We start from the raw sequence: 22,339 nt of genomic DNA, 5'->3' as shown, positions 1-22,339 counted from the left end.
GGCACCACCAGTTAAACGCTGCGTGTGTTGGTGGAATTTCGTCAGGCAGGTGTTGTCCAGATGAGCCAAAGACCGGAACCGCCCTCACCTTGGCTCCCTCGCAACCAGGACCCGCCCGCACCCCCGCCCGTGCCCCCGCCCGCGCCCACACCCCGGCTCTAGGCAGGAAGGCCGCGCCGGAGCCACACTGCTTGTTTTATTTGATTGTGGGTCCTGGTATTTCCCTCTGCCTTGATGTGTGTGTGTGTATGTGTGTGTGTGTGTGTGTTTATCTATTGTTTGTCTAAGTTTTCGTTTTCTTTCTTTTCTATGCCTCTCTTTTTTCTATCTCCCTTATTTCTATCTTTCTATATCTGTCAATGTATCTTTCTTTCTTTCTTTCTATCTTATTTTTTTCTTTTAGGGGATCATGTTTGTTTTTTGTTAATTTGTTTTTTGTATCGGTTTTCTGTCTCTTTCTGTCTGTCTATCTTTATCTTTCTTATTTTTTTTTATTCCTTTCTGTCTTTTTTTATTCCTTTCTGTCTTTTCTTCTCTGTTCTTTATGGTCTTATTTAGTCTGTACCTTTCTTATTCTATCAGTCTTATTCAGTCTCTTATTTTTCCCTATTTTGTATCTTTCTCATCCTCTTTATCCTTCTTCCTCTCCATCCATTCTCTAGCTACAGACCTCAGAATCAACAGACACCAGGCCTACCGGTGTATTGGCCAAGGTCGGCACCCATAACATTCACCCACGCGGTGCTGGCGGGGTGACAGCCTCGGGTAGGGAGCAGGTGTGGCGGGAAGGCGTGGGCGAGATGAGTCTGTGTGTGAGGGAAGCGGGGACACCTCCTTCATGGGTCTTCGCTGGGTTGCCTTTGCCTTGTATGGTCCAGCTGTGTGTGTTGATTGTGTTGACGTGGCTCATTGTGCTTCAGTGGACGATGTGTTTTAGTTGTGGTGTGTTTCGTAGTTCACTTCTGTTATTTATTTATTTTTTCTTTACTTATAGAAAATATTGCTATTGACATTAACTACAAAACGATGGTACACGATTTTTTTTTTTCATTCTCGTATTACTTTTGTTTAATTTCTGTGTAAATTTGTTGTTTAGCTGACATGATTAAGTTGTATTTTCTTTTTTTTAATTTCTCACTTTTTTTTTCTTTTCTTTTTTTTTTTTTTTTTTTTAACTGGAGACAAAACATCTCCAGATGGTGATCGAAAACAAGGGGAGGTGGTCATCAAAGGGATATATACAATCATGTCAGTATTTATGTAATGTTTCTTACACACAGACACAAAAAAAAAAATAAATAAATAAATGAATAAATAAATAAATAAATATATATATATATATATATATATATATATATATATATATATATATATATATATATATATATATATATATATATATATATATATATATATATATATATATATATATATATATATATATATATATATATATATATAACTGCAAGGGGATTATTATTTTTTTTTCGTATGGTGTATTATCATAATTACGATGTTTTTTTTATTTTTTTTTTATTATGGTCTATCATCATTTATTTGACCCATGTTCTTCAGTTGCAGCACTTTTTTTTTTTTAGTTTTGGTGTATTTCTTAGTTCACTTACTGTATTTTTAAATTAGAAGATGATATACATTTTTTTTCTTTTTTTTTCTTCTTTTTAGCCTCGTATCATGTGTGGTTCACATATTTGTAAATCAAGATTACCTTGTCGATGTTCTTTAGTTTCTTGTATTTCTTCGTTTACCTCCACTTCAAGCCCTCAAATTCCACAAAATTATCAAAACTTTTCTTATTACTTTCCTTTCCTGAATTATTTATTTCAAATAATTATATTTAATTTCATTTATCTATTTTATTTTTTAGGGAGATTAATTTGTATTGATGATGTTTACTTAGCTAACGCGTTTCAGTTTCAGTTTTCATGCACCTAAACTGCAATGCGATATTACAACTATTTTTATTTCTTACCTAGATGCGAGTTTTTAAGCTCTCTTTTTTATGGTTTCAGTAGTTTTTATGGTCTCTGTGTGTGTATATCGTGTTTGCTTAGCTGTTTACTTGCCTGACATGTTTCAGTTTTACTATATTTCTACACTTACTTCCGCCTTGAGTACACTTGGAAGATATTATAATTATTTTTATTTGTACTGTTAGTTTTTATGGTGTTTCATTATCAGTCATATTTACTTGGTTGTTTGATTTAGTTTTTGAATATTTCTATAATCACTTCTACCCTTAACTCTTCAACTCTAGGAAATAACATTATAATTCTGTACCTAACTACCTATGGTCCTGCAGTGTGGAGATCGTGTGAACTTGACCGACTTGCTTCAGTTGTAGTATATTTCTACACTCACTTCCGTTCTAAATTCTTGTACCCCAGGAAAATTATGACTCAATAATATCATTCCTTATTTAGGTCTGAGTTTCGATCGTTTTTTTAACCTAACAAGAATATAAGAACGTAAGAAAGCAAAGGAAGCTGCAGGAAACCTTTAGACCTACACGTGGCGGTTATGTCGTAAGTTGTGTCGCAAGTTGTGTCGTAAGTTCATCCGAGGGAGTTGTTGACATACCGGTAAATGCTATCACTGCACTGCCTGTCTGCCTTCACTTATTATGACTCGTGTATCATTTCCCGGTAGCAATTCCCTTCTTTACTGCAACCTTGAGATGTCTGCGGTGAATATCTATTGTGCTATAAATTTCACACACAAATGATCCCAACGTCTGTTCTGCCTTGGTTCGTTACCCCCCCTCTTTTTTTTTTTTATTGGGACCTTGAGATATTTGCGATGAATCTTTATTTTCTACGTAAATTTCGCAGACTTGAATTATCCCTCTGTCTGTTCGGCTTCACTTATTACTCTTAAATATCTTGGTATTTCCGTTCTTATTTACAACCTTGAGATATTTGCGGTGAATCTTTATTGTGCCCTAAATTTCGCAGTAAGTTTAGTCGTGGTGTCTTGCTGTCGTTCTCTTCTCGCAGACTCATTGGTTCGCTGATTCTACGCTCCTGTGATTCCCGTGAGCGGCTCTGAGTCACTAAGAGCTTGTATATTTTGTGGCAGGAGGTGGAACAAGTGAACTTTCTCTTGATATTATGCGGCGCGGTTAAAGGACGGGCGTCTTGTGACCTTATCTCAGCTGCGGAACCTTGCCCGAAGTCTTTGTTTGGAGTGATCTAATCTTTTGTCGCCCTGTAGGAACTTTCGTGAGGCGCTGTGTGTGCCGAAGAGGCTTGGCGCGCGCAAACTTCTAGGCCTCGTATTCTGAAACACTTTGCTCTCTTACCATGACTATTTTTAAATGCCACAGAGATGATTACCCGGGTTTTTGAGAGTATTTCTCCTGTTGATAATGTAAAAATCTTGTTGGTCTGTAACTAGAACCATAAAAAAAAAAAAGTCCTTAAAAACCTGTGTCACTTCAACTAGAGCCCTTTGAAAATAATCGAGATATTTATTTACCGTGGACGGTATTCTTGTACTGTAAGTTGTAGCATCTTATCTCGTCTACTTTTTACCAGACTGTAGTGAAAGTTACTGAAGGTTTTGCAAAGGTTGTGCATAATTGTAGTGATAGTTTAACAGGGATTCTGATCATCTCTGTGGCCTTTGAAAATAGTCTTTATGAGAGAACAATGCGTTTCAAAATACGCGACCTTATTTTCTAACAATGACACACACTTGCATTGGCAGGACGAAGAACACCTTGGAATCTGGATGTCTTTTTTCCCAGCAATTCAAACTAATGGAGAGAACACCCACTTCACCCCGCCCCCCCCAAAAAAAAAAAAAAAAAATTCTTAAGATGAGATGCACGGATGTAGGAAAAGACACGGAGAATGTCACACACATAATGAGAGAAGGTAAAAAGTTTATGAAAAAAATATATATATGAAAAAAGGCGCGGTACAGGAAAAAGAAAAAAATGCATATTCTTCTGAAAATATTCTGGGAATTTTTCAATGTCCAAAAACTCCAGAATAAGATTTTCTAACCTAATGCAAGCAGTACCGTAACATATTTTTTTTTTTTTTACGTGATTTTGTGTCCTAGTCTAAAATTTGTGCCATAATTTTCCGTGGCATTTTTTCAAGAGACTTTTTTTGTGGTTCTGTATTTTAATACCTAGATAAAAAAAAAAAAAAAAAAAAAACGAGAGTAGATTGTACTGTCTTATTGTCCTTTTTATTGACTTTTTATTAATTTATTTTGTTTTATACATTTTTTATGGTAGTATTTCGTAGTCCAAAATTTGTGATATTTGGACATATTTCGTTGTGATTTTTTTGTTTTTTTTTTGTTTACCCTTTAAACCTTTAGTTAAACGCTCTTTCTGCTTTTCTCTCCCTCACACTCCCAATCCTCACACTAACTCACCAGTAGTCTCCGCAAAGCACTAAAAGACTTAAGAAACCCCTTCGTCTCCCACACTAGAACACAACAGCACAACGACAAATAAAACACAATTAATTCTTCGCCCACGCAATACCAAGCATTGTCAGACTGAAGACCCGTTTGTCTCCCGTACTAAACACAACAGAACAACAACACATTAACACAAACACGAACTCTTAAGATAAGATTTGCTTGCCTCACTATACTAGACAACAGAACAACAAGAGATAAATATAATGCATTCTCTACTCACCCAGTACTGAAGTGTCCTCCTCAAGCTCCACAATCACCCTGCCGGAGATGAAGTGACCAGGGAAATAAAGGAGGTTCGGGTTGTCGAAGAGGATCATAAATTTCTGCAGCTTCCGAGCCATTGTGGACCTTTGTGAGGTGAGGGTGGGGGAGCTGTAGTAGATCCGGGGGTGTTAGAGAAAGGAGTGATGACTTGCTGTTGACGCTGGCTTAAACTTAGGCTTGTCTTGCTTGTGTGTTGGTAGTAGTACTGCTAGTAATAGTAGTCGTAGTAGTAGTAGTAATAGTAGTAGTAGTAGTAGTAGTAGTAGTAGTAGTAGTAGTAGTAATAGCAGTAGTAGTAGAAGTAGTAGTAGTAATTCTATTTATCGTCAACACTCGCTATCAGTCTTATTTTTCTATCTTAGTAACTATATGCTATCTACTGTATAGTTTATGTATAGAAAATCTACGTGTGTTCCCTTTTCTGTTAATTTTCTTAGGTTCTTAACTTATCTAGTTCATTTTCATGGGATATCACGTTTTTTTTTTCTTTACGTTCGTTTTTGTTTTGTTTGTTTGTTTTTTGTTCATTTGTTCTTTGCCAGTCCTCTTGTTTTGTTCGCGTCACTGATTCTGTTTTATCTTTATTGTTGGAGTATGTTTTCCTCTCTCCACAAGTCACATTTACTCGTGTACATCAGCGTCACTTCATTAATTTTTTCCGCCTCACCGATTCGTTCATTACCTGACCTAAAAAAAAAAAAAATAGAAAAAAAATAAAAGCAACCATGAACGTTATTGATCCGGAAGGATTCATTACAGAAACATTACTAATCGCCGTTCTTTTTTTTTTACCTTGAATTTCTGTCGTCCGCCCCATCCCCCCCAAAAAAAAAGATAATTAGCATTCCTTCACCAACACACACACACACACACACACACACACACACACACACACACACACACACACACACACACACACACGACTTCCATCAGCTTCATAATAACTTGTCGGGTCGGGGGGTGGATGATGAGGAGGAGAGTGAGAGGGAGAAGAAGAGGGAGAAGGGAGGGGGGGAAGTAATTGGAAGCCAACCCACCCACACATCACCCCCCAAAACTCCCCGCTTACCTCCCCCATAACACCCACACTTCCTCCCAACCCCATCCACACCCACCCTAACCCACCCTAACCATACCAATCTCCCCCTTAGCCAATCTCTTCAGAGAGAGAGAGAGAGAGAGAGAGAGAGAGAGAGAGAGAGAGAGAGAGAGAGAGAGAGAGAGAGAGAGAGAGGGGTGGGGGGGGAGGACCTCTAATGCTACAAAAGTGACATCATCGTGACCTTGAGGTGCGTGAGACAAGACTAATAGAGGCAATTATTGAGATGCAGGTTGGTGTTACTCGGTGCAGCGCGGCGGTGAGGGTTACCGGAGCACGGAGATGGAGAGTGGGTGGGAGGGAGAAACGAGGCGGAGAGGAGAGAGAGAGAGAGACAGATAGAGAGATGAATGCACGCACGAGGCCAAGGATATAAGGGAGATTAGAGTACAGGAGGAGAGATGACGAGGAGAAAGGAAAGGAGATAAATCATGAGAGAGGTGAGAAAATTAGGGGTGTGAAGATGAGAAGAGAAGAGGAGAGGAGAAACGAGAAGAATTGAGGTGAGAAAAGAAGAGGAGAGGAAAGCAGATGAGAGGAATTGTAAGAAGAGGAGAGCAGTGAGGAAGAGTGGGGACGTAAGAGAGAAAGGAGAGGAGAGAAGGAGATGTAAGTGGAAAGGAGAGGAGAGAAAGACGAGTTGTTGTGAAAGAAAGGAAGGAGAAAGGGAAGAGTTTATAGGAGGAGAAGAGAAAAGAGGAGAGAAAGGCGAGATGATGTGAATGCAGTAGAGGAGAAAAGGGAACGGTTGATAGAAGAGAAAATGCAAGGAGAGGAGAGGAGGGAAAGACGAGTTGATGTGAATGTAAAAGAGGAGAGAAAGAAACAGTTGATAAGAGTTGTCAGGAGAGGAAAAAGAAAAAAAATACGTGCATGTAGAAGAGAAGATAAATTTTAATAGGAAAAGAAGAAGGGGAAGGCGTGATGTGAATGCAGGAGGAAAGGAAAAGAGAGGGAAAAAGTGATGGGAAAAAAGTAGGAAAACCAGGTGATGACAATGTAGAAGAGAAGAGGAAAAATGATAGATGAGGAATAAAGTGGAAAGAGACCGTGAATGCCGGAGGGAAGAGAAGAGAAAATGTGGCAAGGAAGAGGAAAAGAGATATGTGAATGCAGAAGAGGAGAGGAGGCCACATAAGAAGAAGAGGAGAGGTGACAGAAAAGGCAGAAAAGATGCAGAAAAGATGCAGGAGAGGAGAAGAAAAGAGAAGAGACATAACATGATAAACAGAAGAAGAGATGAATTTAAAAGAGGAGAGAAGAGAAGACAGAAAAGGAAAATAAGGAACAGGTGACATGTGTGTAGAAGAGAAGAGAGAAGTAACAGAAAAGGAGAAAGGAAGAGGAGACGTGCGAATGTGGGAGAAAGGAACAGAATGGAGGTTTTTAGGGCACAGGGATGGATGTCAGTTGCTGAAGGTGTTGTAGAGAGAGAGAGAGAGAGAGAGAGAGAGAGAGAGAGAGAGAGAGAGAGAGAGAGAGAGAGAGAGAGAGAGAGAGAGAGAGAGAGACCCACCACGTTCATAAAAGGACATAGTTGGAAAGAAGGAAGACGAGATCCCATACCCGCCCACCGCCTCGCCAGGTCGACACACCTTCCTACCTGCCCGCCCTTGCCACACCTGCCGCCACTCAGCTCCCCCGGCGCCCTTCCTCTCCTCCCGCGGGCCAGGCGAGGGCGAGGGGCGTGCAGGAGCGCTCAGGGAACACGCTGAGTCATCATGGAACACAAGGGCACCAGGAAAACCGTCTTGGTGACCCGTGATGTACCAAGACACACGAGGGAGGAAGGGACACGGCGGGGAAGCGGAGGGGCTGTCTCTCGCCTACACACACACACACACACACACACACAGGTATGATCGTCGGTTCCGCCCCCTGTTCGCCTCACCTCTACCACTGAAAGCCTCCGCACTTATCCTCCTCCTTACCCCCAAGAGGTTCAAGCCGCCGAAAAAAACACTCCCCGTCACAGGCTACCGAAGGGTGAGGCGGCGAGTCACAGAGACGAGCGACCAGCGACACACACCCACACCGCACCGCTGTTACTCACACTCTGGGCCTGGCTGGCAGCTGGCTGACTGGGCGAGGGAGGCGAGACAGGCGAGGCGAGGCCGAGGCACAGTCTTGTTTCTCTCTCTCCAGCGGTGTCTTGAAACCTCCACTGCGGCGAGAGAAGGAGCTACATTGGCTTGCTCTTCTCGTCCTCTCACCTCGCTTTCCTTCTCCCCAAGTGCTCTTCTTCGCTGTTCAGGTCGTCCTCATAACTCTGCCGGACGTCAAGCTGCCGCAGACAAGCCTCGGAGATTTGACAGTCGTGTTTGAATCTTACAGAATGCACCGATAAAGTTATCAAATGCACGTCACACAAGATAACAGGCTGTCGGATATCACATAAGCAGAAAAGCGAGGCTATGTGTGATAATGAATAGTTTAGGATGATAAGCGCGTATCCTCGTGAAAGTTTGACAGTCATGCTTAGAGCTTACAGAATGCATAATAAACTTACCAAATGCATATCAAGCAAGGTAGGAAACTGCCAAACATCACGTAAGCAGGAACGCGAGGCTATGTATAATCTTGAGTTGGTTAGAAAGTTTGACAGTCGTGTGTATAGATTCAAAACTTAAGGAATGCACGAGTAAAGCTATCGAATGCACTTCCCGCGAGATAAGAGACTGCCAGACATAACGTAAGAGGCATTGTGTGAACTTGAGTTGGTTAGAATTTTCTTATATGCGCGTATCTTTATGAGTGTTTGATAGTCCTGTTAATAGATCTTACAGAATGCACCGGTAAAGATATCAGATGCACGTCGCACAAGAAAAGAGACTGCAGTACATCACGTAAGCAGAAATACAAGGTTAAATGTGATCTTGAATAGTTTAAAATGTTCTTACAACTGCATATCCTCGTGAATCTTGAATAATTTAAAATGTTCTTACAACTGCATATCCTCGTGAATGTTTGAGAGAATGCAACAGTAGTTGTTGAACGCACATTGCGCGAGGTAAGAGACTATCGGACGCCACGTAAGCAGGAATGCGATGCTGTGTGTGATCTCGAGTAGGTTACAGTGCTTTCAGAAAAGTGCAACACCAGTTGAGTTGCCCTCCACACGCTGTGATGCGCCTCCAACTGTTGATCTGAACGAGTGCACAAGTAGTGATCCCAAAACTTCACAAAATTGTTTTGGCTTGGTTAGATATCAATACTAGTAGTGATCCCAGTTTTTCATAATGGCTGGCAGTTTTATGTGTGCTGTTTGATATTATTTGAACCGCCTCAAAACTACATTAGGGCTCCTCTAGGGTTTTATGCTTTCGTTTCTTTTTTTTTTTTTTTTGGGGGGGGGTGTGGGGGCGAATTAATGGCATTATGAATGGTCTTTTTCTACGACCGTTCTGAAAAAAAAAAATGTTCTGTCTATGTCTCCGCTTATATAATAGAAAGTGTTCACCTATAATAGAAAAATATTATTCTCAGCCTTCTTGATAATTAGGAAGCTCTAAGCTCTTGGGTGTTGCTGTGTACGCTTTAATTCAGAGCTGCTGTGTACATTTTAATTCAAAGTGTTCCTGTGTACGTTTTAAAGTGCTGCTATGTACGTTTTAATTCAAAGTGCTGTTGTGTACGTTTTAAAGTGCTGTTGTGTACGTTTTAATTCAAAGTGCTGCTGTGTACGTTTTAAAGTTCTGCTGTGTATGTTTTAAAGGGCTGCTGTGTACGTTTTAAAGTGTTGTTGTATACGATGCAAAATGCCGCTGTACTTCAGAGTGCCACCTCAATACAGGAGTGTCGCCACGTCTGCTACATTTTAGAGTACCGTCACGTACTGTTGGGAAATTTCTAACGTGGTATAAGGCTGAGTGGTGAAAATGCAAAACAGTAAATACATTCTGCATTTCACTAAAGTGTTAAATCCCAGGTAAAAGTAAAGGTTTCGCATGACACACTCCAACCCTTTGTGTGCGTGTGTGTGTGCGTGTGTGTGCTTTTTTCTAGTCTATCGCTGTCTATGCCTCCCCTCTAGCGAGTGATGATGACACGCTGCAAACGCCTTGTGCTAAAGAACCAGACACTAGAATCAGCCGACGACCTGCCAGGCTAGGCACTAGTTGGCGGTGGTGATTCAGTGAGACACGCATCAAATCAGTAATATAATGACTTGAGGGTACGAAACGAGTACATCACGACGTTCATAAACAGCTAATTAAATAGTTAAATATGCGGGACATTTTACTATAAACGGAAAAGAAGTTCAAAAGACGGACTGCCCCGGCTAACAACGGGACTCTGGTCACCTTAGCATACACACACACACACACACACACACACACACACACACACACACATACAGAGGCACATAAACAAATAAACACACATGACACTACAGACAGACAATCAAACAAACAAACACTATTTATAAAAACAATGTGTATGAAGTGTATAAAAATTAATTGCAAACTTAATTACGAAAATGAAGAATAAGCACAACAGAAAAAAGAAAGTAAAAATTATGAATCTCATTTTCTACTTCCTGAGAGAGAGAGAGAGAGAGAGAGAGAGAGAGAGAGAGAGAGAGAGAGAGAGAGAGAGAACGTTATCGGCGATAACCGATAATCAGTAACTTGCGATACATTTATTGTCTGATGACCGATAACCAAGAAATCAATAAATCCAAAATTCCGATACTAGCGATAGCGAAACTGATACAGTAGGGTACGCGACAACGCACGATCGTTATAACGTAGAACTGCAATAAAGCACTGAAATCTTAATAAATATTTAACTAGTAAAACTCCTAGGAAGGCGATTGACGAGTGAAGCCGACGGAGAATAGTGCTGGAAATCTAAAAATTATTTTTCGTTATAACTTGTATCAATGTATTTGAGATTTATCAATTCATTCGTTGTAAAGTTAGCGGTAATTTCAGGCACAGCGCACATACGACACTTAACTAATATTCGAATTACCATAGCTCAAAAATTTTGCAAGACGCCAATCGTTATGCTATATACCGTTGGATAGGAAATTTCATTCTGTGTTCAGTGGTATGTATCCGGTATCGTCAAAACAAAAGGAAGCTCCTGAAAATTGCAGAAAAATTAGTCACTTTACAAAATCTCATTTACGACCCTCTTCTACTTTTTGCAAGTCAGCCATTAACTTCACCGAATAAAAGACATGAAACCTGTATCATATAAAAGTGATAGAATTGTGCTGTGATATGGTGCTAATTTAGTTAAGATCGGCCGCTTACTTGCGGAGGTATTAGTGTTTGAATAGTGTTACAGACGGTGCTGGAACATAGCGCCTAGCCTAATAAAATAAAGAAAAAAAGAAAAAAAAAACATTCTAGCTCAAAACTTTGCGAGAGCCGAATGATTGGATAGGAAATGTTATTCTGCTTTCAGTGGCATGTGTCCGATCTTGTCGAGACAAAAATGAGTCAGTGAAAATTGAGTAGATTTTAAGAAATCCCATTTTTGACACCTTTATAATATTTGAAAGTTAAACATTGACTTTAAGCAATAGAAGAGATGAAAGCTATATGATATAAAATTTATCGAGTTGTACTATCATATGGTGCTAATTTCGTTACGATCGCCCGCTGGAGATATTAACGTTTGAATGGCATTACGGTCGGGCCGGGCCGGGTCGTTCAGAGAGAAACTCCAACCTCCATAGTAAACTTCGTAAATATTTAATCAGAATAACGAATCAAAACTGGTATAACGAACTCGCCACTCGTGTGAGCACTGGAATTTTAACAAACATTTAATCTGAATAACGAACCAAACCTTCCCATTCGTACAAGGACTGAAATTTTAATAAAATTTTAATATGACTAAGTAAAACTTGCAAGACGAACTCACCAGTTGTGAGAGCCGCTGCTCACCTATCCGCCGCTTGTCCTTTCCTCCCTTTTTTCCTTTCCCCTCCCTTCTTTCGTCTTGTCTTAAACCTCCCTCCCTGTCACCTCCCCTCCCCTTTATGTGTCAGAAATAAGGGACTAGGGAGTGATACCGCGCTCTCTCTCTTTCCCACTCGTTCATTTTGTCATTTTCACCTCATCCTTTCTCACTCTTTCTCACTCTCGTATACGTAATTCCATTTTCATTCTCAATCAGTCATATTTTATTCTGCATTCCTTAGGATTGTTCTTTCTTTCAGAGAGAGAGAGAGAGAGAGAGAGAGAGAGAGACGGCTCTGCCTTATGGGAGTTTACTGTATGTATACGTGTGACGCCGACAGTAAAATGTTATTTCCTAATTGTTTTTATCCAGATATTAAAAAAAAAATTACAATTATTCCCTTTAAACTTTTTTTTTTTCTGATCTGGACATCGATGTTTTTAAACTAACCTGCTATCATATATATCCAGACCTTATGTCACCAGCGCCAGTGCCATACTGCTCTGAGCTCCCCGTACCCACTCCTCCAAAGAGAGAGCAGCAGTTTTAAGAGAGAAAAAACAGTTCAGAAGATGAAGTCATTGATCCAGATTTCAAAGGCGAAACTGAGGAGAGAAAACCTTACTATCCCAACCAAAATGACGTCAACAACCTGATCAGAGGTCTTGGTCTCACAAAGTCCAATGCCGAGCTTTTGACGTAGAGACTCAAGCAATGGAGTTTGTTAGATGAAAGTGTGAAAATATCAGGTCAGAGAAAGCGCCACCATCATTTTTCAAGATTTTTTACTCGTCAAGATGAGCTCTGTTTTTACCACAATGTGACCGGTCTGTTTGAAGCAATTGGAATCGCCTGTAACCCCAACGAGTGGCGCCTCTTCATCGACAGCTTGTGTAGGAGCCTCAAAGCAGTGCTGCTTCATAATGGGGACATCTTTCCCTCGTTTATTCTGTCCAGCTCAAAGAGGAATACAATAGTGTCAAGATCTTGCTAGATGCCTTAAAATATGAAAAGTACTGTCGGGAGGTTATCGGAGACTTCAAAATGGTGGCCTTCTTGATGGGTCTCCAAGGCGACTTTACCAAGTTTCCTTGTTATCTTCGCCTTTGGGACAGCAGGAACACTGTGGCACACTACCACAAGAGGGACTGGCCATAGTGGACCGAGTTTAGTGTCAGGAAGAACAACGTCAAATGAGACCCAATGCTGGACCCCAGAAAGATACCGTTTCCTCAACCGCACTTAAAATTGGGCCTTATGAAACAATTCGTCAGAGCTTTAGATAAGGAGTTTGCAGTTTTCAAGTATCTCCAAGATTTCTTCCCTAAGCTGTCTGCGGCAAAAATAGATCTCGGTGTCTTCGTCATTCCACAAATAAAGAAGGTCATAGAGTGCAAGGAGTTCCCCAGGAAGCTCACTAAGGACGGAAAAAGCAGTGTGAAACAGCTTTATCGCAGTGGTTCTTGGCTTCTTGGGGAATCACGAAGCCGAAAAATATGTGGAGCCTGTTGAGACCTTGGTGAGAAACTACAGCAAGATGGGTTGCAGGATGTCCCTCAAAATCCATATCCTTGACACTCATCTTGATAAATTTAAGAACATTGGGGGCGCACTCCGAGAAGCAAGGTGAGCGCTTCCATCAGGATGTAGTGGACTTTGAACGTCGCTACCAATTGTCGTATAATAAAAACATAATGGAAGACTATATTTGGGAGGTGATTCGTGAAAGTAATTTACAGTATAAGCATAAATCGCGGAAAAATACTTATTTCTATTGTTTTATTGTCTCACTTGTGTAATTCTAGAATAAATAAATGCTACTTTTTTTTTTATCATATGTCGTTTTGTTTCTACTTTGTACAAATGAGAGTTCAAATTCGCCACTTTCACCCAATAGGAATAGGTATATTTCATAAATATCATTATCCTGGCCGCAAAAGCAAAGTTGGAAATGAATATCAGTGTGTTTTTTTCTGTTTTCTAAGCATAAGCAAATAGAAAGTAACAGTTGTTACCCAAGGACAAAAATCGTGTTACACAGTGATAATACACGAAACTCAGAATGGTAAGAATTTAGGACTAGGCGTGAAACTCGGGAGGGTACTGTATATATTTGTTGTGTTACCTCAAATGTAGTAGTGCAAATGTGCTTTTTTTTTATTTATCTTTTTTTTTCGAAAATTGTGGATTTTATTTTTTTTATTATTATTATTTTCTGGTTCCCTGGAACCAATTAACTTTTTTCCCATAGATCCTTCAGTCGATATAACGCACATTTGCCATAACGAACGCTATATTGGAATGAATCATATTCGTTGTCGCGTCCCTACTGTGTTTTAAGTAAAAAATCAATTTATCCAAATCTTTATTTTAATCTTTCTCTTAGAAAACTTAGAAAAATCTTAGGAAAAAAATCAAATTCAATATCTATCCTGTCTCTTCATTATTGAAAAGTACTGTTTTTAGCAAAATAACTACATGGCACATGCTCATGTTCCAAAAACTGAAATTATCGATTACCGCTAGTTCGGAACCAAAACTGTCGGTGATACCGATGAATCGATAACGCGGGAAAATTATCGGATAACCGATAATCCAATATGATTATCGCTATAAATTATCGCGAAAATTTATCTTGATAACGCAACCGACAGTGTGGTCTTGGTACTTTTAAATTCCAGCGAAAATATACCGAGAATCGGGAATATAGGGAAAATCCAATGAAATTGTTTGTTACTTTTTTATTGTTTCTCTCTCTCTCTCTCTCTCTCTCTCTCTCTCTCTCTCTCTCTCTCTCTCTCTCTCTCTCTCTCTCTCTCTCTCTCTCTCTCTCTCTCTCTCTCTCTCTCTCGCATACATAACAATCTTATGTTCCCTCACCTTGTCTGAAGAAAAGAAACAAAACACTTGAGAGGACCATACATATCATAAACAAACAAAAGATATTAATAATGAGAGAGAGAGAGAGAGAGAGAGAGAGAGAGAGAGAGAGAGAGAGAGAGAGAGAGAGAGAGAGAGAGATTTGTTTGTACTTCAGTCAGTACATATACGTATGTACTCGTATGTCTATATTCACTTTAATGTATAAACTAGGGTTAATAATTATAAGTTAAAATGGTAGGGACCTGTAGAAGTGTCATCATTTAATGCGTTCTTCCATGATGATACAGACTTGTGCAGAGATATGACGAGGCGAAAGCAAAGGGCCAGACACCACCAGGCCACTCCACCATTAAGATTCACTTCACTCTACGCGTCTTCTCATCTGTTTGAACTTGCGAAGGGAGTCTATGACAGGCTCGCAGCAGAGATGGTGCTGTGATATCCATGTAACAAAACTCAAAACACAAAGGAGTCCGTGCACCAGAAAATTTGGTTTTATTGCCCTCAAAATAAGAGAGCTATGAAACCGAAGCTGGACTTAGGTATGGCACAGGCAGCATCAAATCCCAGGCCTGGGTACACAGGGAGTAATGTCTACAGTAACACTGGCACACCTGTCTCACCAAACACTTTTAGATGCCTACATGCACTGGATGGCAAGATGAAAAACCCATCAAGAGAAAAATGATAAGTAAGCAGCCAGCAGAGCGAGGGGCAGAGTGTGGTTTAACTGTAGACGCCGTTTTCTGGGAATGCAGCATTTGCACTCTACCTGACATGTCTTTCACATTTATCAACCGATTTTCATACTCTTTGTTGTTGTGACATGCTGTGTGACGCACTACAATCGTCATTTATCACTTTTTCATTAAAATGAGAAGAACAATTTACCAAATATTTTCTGACAAAAAATAAAATACAATATTTTAGCATAATTATTGATTTTACGAGGATTGCGTAAAAAAAGTAGTCATTGACAGACCTAGATAAACTGTTTCTCTACATGACGAACTATTCAAATATTGTCGGAATTAAAAGCTCTAATCTTATTAGAAACTTATTTTTACTTTTTTTTTCTTTATCAGAAATCTAGGTGTAAGTCCTCAGTAAGATGTTTCAAGACAGTACGCATTTACAAAAAAAGTATCATTAAGTTACAATGATATTTACTGACATACCCAAAATTTTTAAAACAATATGGGAGTAAATACCCCAACTTTTTAAGTCTTAGTAGGGCTCTCGTGGCCCAGTGGGTAGAGTGATGTAATTTGGAGTTTTGTGTGAGGGACGCCTGGAATCAGTCCCCACTCGGAACTCGCAAAAAAAAAATTCAAAGAGCATCTTCTCCATCGCCACGTGTGCGCCTAACAAACACACCAATATGGTGATGGAGCTTCGTCACCAAATGTGCCAAAAAAAAACGTACTATAGGTGACGGAGCTGCCCACAGGAGGTGAGAGAGCAACATCTCTCTGCCTCCCACGGGAGGTAATAGGGGGACGCCTCCCCCTTCCCATTCCTTATCCCACCCAGATAATCTTACCAGGCGGAGGGAAACTGTGTGACTAACAATCAGCAGTGCATGGTGCCACGCAGCCTATTATTTTATTTGTTATGTATTACATCCATACTATCGTTATGTAATGTTTATCGGTAATCGGTATTGGTCCACTGTTATCACTCGTCTCGTCATGGGATATTGTAAAGAGGAGTTTACACGGGGCAATACGCGGCTGTTTACAACAGGGATTGTGCAGCCGTGAGCGAGATGCAGCCGGAATTTGCTGAATTGCCGAAGGAGCCGAGAAATTGTTCTGTCGGTCTGATCGACTGCCTTCCCGATAATTTTCCAGGGTCAAATGAAAACAGCTATCAATATAAAATTGAAAATAGGAGAAATATTGGTGGAAAGTGTTTTAGTAATAACCATTGATCGTACCATTATATACGATAAATAAATAAAACATTTAAATTTATTTAAAAAAAATGGAAAATAGACGCGGAATTGGTTTGTTTACATCGTCACTGAGGAAGCCAGCGACATATGTGTACCAGAAGGCATAACGAGCACCACAGCCTGTAAAGCTGAACGAGTCCAGAATCATTTTTTCTTTCGTTTTTTTCTTCAAGCACAACAAAATTACAACTACAGCAACCAGCTCGTCGGAGGAGGACTCCATCTTGATTGTGGCTAGCGGGCTAGCGGGTGGAAAAATAACCCGTGTAAACCCGCCTTTGGATTATTCAGGCAAATCTGTCACCGTGGCACCAGGTATACCGTAACCCATTTTTGATAATGGCGCCAAGTATTCATTGATAGCTTGGATTTTTGATGGTGGGGAGAGGTATAAATGTAGCATTCATTGTCAGCTTGGAGTTGAATCCCATCAAGCTAGCGATTCCTTCAGTATGTGGTCGAATTTTCTATGATACAGAGGTCTCCAATGAATTCACCTTTCAGGTAGGTTTCATCAATTCATCGATGTTATGAATTGTGTGTGTGTGTGTGAGAGAGAGAGAGAGAGAGAGAGAGAGAGAGAGAGAGAGAGAGAGAGAGAGAGAGAGAGAGAGACTTCTTTACATACTAGAGTGTGGTCCTGTGTACCTTGGCAGCCTCGCCATGTGCATTCACACCACCGTCATGTGCGCACTTCAGATTGGTGCCATGTGATCAGTGTGCAAAGTGCTGCCAGATGTGCCTACTTGCCACCACTGCCTGCGGTCCCACTTGTCGCTAGACGCTTGGGTGGTTGAATGACTGGATGGCTGGATGGGTGTCAGTCATGGAAGCCTTGAGGGAGAGATATTCCGTTAGAAAGAACGTCTGGAGGGAAAGACATCCTCTTAGAAAGATAGCCTCGTAGAAAGCCTGGAGGAAAGAACAATCCCCTTAGAAAGACAACAAAAAAGGTCTAGAAAGCCTAGAGGAAAAGACACCCACTTGAAAAGACACCCTCTTACAAAGATAACGCCGTAGAAAGCTTAGAGGGAAAGACAACGCATATTATAAAGAGGAAAATACAACCTGGAGGAAAAAACAGCCCCTTAGAAAGATAAGCCTCATTAGAAAGTCCTTTAGAAAGACAGCACCTTAAAAAGCGTCGAAGGAAAGACAACACACACACACACATTAGAAAGACAATCTATTAGAGAGACAGTCCTTGAGGGATAGGCAGCCCCTTATAATAACAGTGCATTAAAAGCAACCCATTAGAAATCCTAAAGTGAAAAGCAACCCCCTTAGAACACATTAGAAACAACCCATTAGAAAGACAACACATCCAAAACAACCGTTGGGAAACACAACGCATTAAAAACATCCCCTTAGAATGACAAAACATCAAAAGCAACCACCTATAAAGACAACGCATTAAAAACAGCTCCTTTAGACATATTAAATATCCCCTTAGAAAGACAACACATTAAAAACAGCTCCTTTAGACATATTAAATATCCCCTTAGAAAGACAACACATTAAAAACAGCTCCTTTAGAAATATTAAATATCTCCTTAGAAAGACAACACATTAAAAACAGCTCCTTAGAAAGACAACGCATTAAAAACAGCCCTTTAGAAAGACAACGCATGAAAAACAGCCCCTTAGAACACCGTAGAAAGTCTTGAGTTACAGACAACACACATTAGAAAGCGAGCATCACAATATTCGCGCACACTAACATACTGAGCAGAGAGGAAGGCAGTGTACGGTTTTCACATTGCCCTACGGTCCTTAATGATCAAATGGAGTACGGTAGTTAAGAATGTCTCAGGTTAGTGCTGGTACAGGTTTGGTTGAATTGAACTACACGGGTTTATACATCAAGTTTAAAGCTGTCGCGGTTGTGTTTGTATTAGTGGAATTATCTACTGTTTGGATGAAAAGGATGTGGGGAAGGTGCAAGAATTGCAGACTTTATTTTTTTTTTTTGTGTGTGTGTGTGTGTGAGAGAGAGAGAGAGAGAGAGAGAGAGAGAGAGAGAGAGAGAGAGAGAGAGAGAGAGAGAGAGAGAGAGAGAGAGAGAGAGAGAGAGGGGGGGGGGGGAGGGGGGAGAGGAATGGGGCGAAAGACATAACAACATGAAAAACTAGAGAAGCTGCAAGCCGTCAGGCCTACAGTATGAAAAATACCATCTATGTTCACCTATTATCCTCATCCATAAATGTGTTTAATCTTCTTTTAAAGCTCCCTAATGACTCAGTACTAACAACCTTGAGATGAGAGGGTTTATATACTAACAACTTTGATAGGAGAGGGTTTATTAATTATGTTTATCTCATTTGTTACTACATGCAGTTCCTAAATTCCTTACAGTCAGCTATTGTCAGTCAGAATGGAGTAAGTAGAGTTAAAAATTATAGTGATAAGTTACACAAACGCAATTTTTGAATCCTTGATTAAAAAAAAAATCCTGAACTTTATTAAATCCTTTAATGGTATTCAGAGATTAATCAACTGATGTCGTGGTACTGAGAGTCTAGTGGCCATTTAGAAGTACTTGATGCTTTACCTCAAGTAGTTGTTGAATCATTCTTAGTGAACTCTCAAACGATGATGCTCTGCCGTGAAATACTCGTACCGGTAAACCTTGCTCGTCTTTCTTTCCATGGAGACCTTAAATGATCTACTGATGGAACCACAGTGATGCAGTGGGGTGATATGCTTCGTTCAGTGGATGGGTCGTTCACAAGGAAGCTTGAGAAAGTCTTGTGCTTCCCAGTTTAGTAAGGGTGGCAAATGGAGATATTAAACAACTGCGGTCTTAATGAAGGAAGGGCAGTGGAGATGATCATGATGAGGGGAGAGAGGGGGGAGGAGGATAATGATCTATTCATATACTAGGCGGACATCCACGTAAAAAATAAAATAGATAAATAAATAAAATAAAAATTAAAAAAATAACCGGGTCTATATTTTGAAATACGTTGACTTCTAATAAGCTCTATTTTTCAAAGACCTCAGAGATAAGTCGGGTTCTCATTGTAATTTCTTTCCAAAATTATGGTGGAGAGTTTTCGTTAAACTATCAGTACAATCATGAGAACACTTTTAAAAACCTTGGTAACTTCTAATAGAACCAACCTGATAAAAATTGATTGTGATAGGAGACGGAGATATTTGAAAATCTTACCCTCTTCATTTAGGGGAGGGAAGACCGATTCTGAACAACTTTGCGACGGTTAAAGAGTATCATAACGATCTGATAACTTAAAAATGGATGAAATAATTATTAGAGGTTAAAGTATTCCATGTTATTTCTACTGGAATTAAACTTCTGGTGGTATGTCCAAGGAAGTGTATTGTGTTGAAGGCTACGGTGAAATGCTGACTCAAGTACTGTAGAGTTGTCATCATGATATGCATGTAGAGACAATTTTTATGACTGGAAAGGGATTATACAATTTTATCCATAAATATTATAGACCTATATTTATAATATGCAGTTCCCTGAGTGCACGAATGCCTGCCACAATGTTCCCTTACGATAATAGTCCATGTTTGTCACCCTAAATGCTATTTATGAGGTGCGGAGATGAATACCGTTGCGTCATCGCCAGCATTAGCAGTGGCGCGTGATGTGTGAACTGCCTCTCAGTGCCAAATACCTCTCTCACTCTTCTTTTCGTTGATTCCACGTATTATCACCATCTAAATAGCCTCACTGCAACGGAATAGTGCTGCTTTGGTGTTTGTGAAATGCGCTAGGGTAGGAATTAGTTGACAAGCAACCTAAGTAGAGTAATAATGAGTGAGAGAGAGAAGTGGCACAACAAAACATTCAGACCAGTGAAATTATAATTTCACTGGCCTTATGGTTTTGCTCGTTCACTTGCAAATTTCACTTTTATTCTACTTTTCAGAATTTTTATTTACAACAGTTATTGGAGATTTTCCTCTGAACTAAGTAGAAAGCGGCGGACATAGCAGGAGGCAGAGGCGAGCAGGCAGAGGTGCCGAGACCGAGAGTGCTGAATGAAGCGAAGTAGTTGAAGTAAACGAAAAACAAATGTGCTAGATAGATTAAATGAAGGAAAAGCATTTGAATTATTAGAAAAAGAGGAATCCGATTTGGGTGATGTGAAGCAATAGAGGTCCGAAGAATAAGAGGAGGAGCCTGCCCGTGTCGACCTGTGAGAATCAGCAAAGACGAGGGTGTCACAGCGGCTGCTAAGCGGGATGGAAGCTTCTCGCCTCAAGACCTTAATTTTGCCATTGGGAGGTGCCCTGCTGCTGTCAGGAGCTGCTGGGGCGATGTACTATTACCTCACCAGGAGAGTAAGTGGTATGGAGTGGCGTGACAAGTGCTGTTTGGGCAGGCTTGGGAACATGGGGATGGTGCAAGGTTTCTCGTGTGGCGGAAAGAAAGCGGCGTTAAGTTTGCAAGCATCGCCAGGCAGCAGTGTGTCAGGTGATGGGGAGTGTCTCCGTGGTCTCCAGGGTTATCACTAATAGCCACCAGGGCCTGCCATGCTGGCAATGTGAGGCTGTTTTCAGGTGGTGATGGGGTAGCAGATAGATAGGGAGGCCCATGGAAACAGTTGGAGTCTGCCACTACCGTGCATCGTCAGGTGTTGGGTATTTGGTGTTGGTGTCTTGTTTGTGGCGGCTAGCTAATGATGAGCAGACTGCCTAGTGACACACAGACAAATGTGCTGGTCAGCGTAGCTGTGCTGGCATGTGTCCACTTGTAAGTTGTTCTGGTGAGCCTCACTGCCAGTATTGAGGAACATTTTCAGATCAGCTGGGGTGAGTATATGTAGGAAGTTTCCAAAATTTTAATGTTAATCACCTGTAGTCTTTATGAATTGACTTCAGACTACAATGCATCACAGTTTTTAAACACTTGTAAAGGTAGGTAAGGATCAGCCAGCCAGGGACCCCATGTCGACAATAGTGCCTAGGTAAGTATTTGTTACATAGCTCCTCGGTGCAACGTAAGTTAGTAGGTTATTTAGTTGGCACTCTTCTGCCTGCTTAACTGCTCAGGCATGATTGAACTCATCCACTGCTAGCTTACAGTAAGCAAATGATGACGGATACACCTCAAAATAATTGTCTTCCTTGTTACCAAAGCCTTGCCATATTGCCATTTTGTTGGACCTGCTGAGGTTACACAATAATAATTAATTTATGTTCCATATACTATGGTGGCAGTGACCTAAGCCAACATATTTGTTACAAGAAGTTGAGTGCATTTGAGTTTAATGGAACAGTCACTCCTGTGGTGGTCACTGATCTTGGCACATCAATGGTGTTCTTGTATTTCTGCTATGACAGTTAATTTTATCAATACAGGAGGGGTTACTGTAGGTTGCCATTACATAGCATCAGTGCCAACTCTCCATGTCTGTGTTGTAAGAATATATACTTGTGTATTCAGGATGGAGAAGAATCTGAAGTGGCCCCAGGCAAGAGCAGCATGTGGACGTCAGTGAAGGTGGAGGTGCCGGTGCAGGCAGTGGGTGTGGTCATTGGCCGTCAGGGATCCAACATCAGGTTGATCCAGGACAGCACTAATACCAGGATCAAGTTTTCTGATGGAGGTTTGCTTTCCTTGCAGTTTTGGAATTCAGAATTTTTTATTTCTTTAACTTGTATACAGAATGTTAGCATTTCATAGACACAGACATCAGCTGATGATGATGTGTGTCCAAGCTGCTAAGTTAGTGTGCTATAATTCTTCTACTTAAAAGAAGTATTTTCTCTCATTTTAT

The 22,339-nt window shown here is 40.4% G+C and overlaps 2 protein-coding genes across 9 annotated transcripts in view; one reads left to right on the top strand and one right to left on the bottom strand.

Annotated features, from left to right (window-relative positions):
* The window catches only part of LOC135105700 (arrestin domain-containing protein 17-like), a 57,940-nt gene extending 50,041 nt beyond the window's left edge, over positions 1–7,899 (bottom strand). For 2 of the 6 annotated variants that reach the window (XM_064014096.1, XM_064014102.1), the window contains exons 1-2: positions 7,756–7,887; positions 4,682–5,412 (exon numbers count right to left, since the gene is read on the bottom strand). In XM_064014096.1, the coding sequence (XP_063870166.1) occupies positions 4,682–4,802 (121 nt within the window). In that variant the 5' untranslated portion in view covers positions 4,803–5,412; positions 7,756–7,887. Of the gene's footprint in view, positions 1–4,681; positions 5,413–7,715 lie in introns of all 6 variants that reach the window. The other 4 variants (XM_064014101.1, XM_064014097.1, XM_064014098.1 and 1 more) reach the window with 4 other exon arrangements.
* Positions 1–22,339, top strand: part of LOC135105698 (tudor and KH domain-containing protein homolog) — an 88,412-nt gene that overhangs the window by 53,224 nt on the left and 12,849 nt on the right. The window contains exons 1-3 of one of the 3 annotated variants that reach the window (XM_064014093.1): positions 20,195–20,331; positions 20,486–20,900; positions 22,006–22,168. In XM_064014093.1, the coding sequence (XP_063870163.1) occupies positions 20,802–20,900; positions 22,006–22,168 (262 nt within the window). In that variant the 5' untranslated portion in view covers positions 20,195–20,331; positions 20,486–20,801. Of the gene's footprint in view, positions 1–4,685; positions 4,819–20,194; positions 20,332–20,422; positions 20,901–22,005; positions 22,169–22,339 lie in introns of those variants that run through there. The other 2 variants (XM_064014095.1, XM_064014094.1) reach the window with 2 other exon arrangements.

This window comes from Scylla paramamosain, chromosome 12 (assembly GCF_035594125.1).
Source record: "Scylla paramamosain isolate STU-SP2022 chromosome 12, ASM3559412v1, whole genome shotgun sequence".
In the NCBI taxonomy this organism is placed as follows: Eukaryota; Metazoa; Arthropoda; class Malacostraca; order Decapoda; family Portunidae; genus Scylla; species Scylla paramamosain.
Note: the sequence above shows the minus strand (reverse complement) of the source record. Positions and strands in the feature narration are given on the sequence as shown.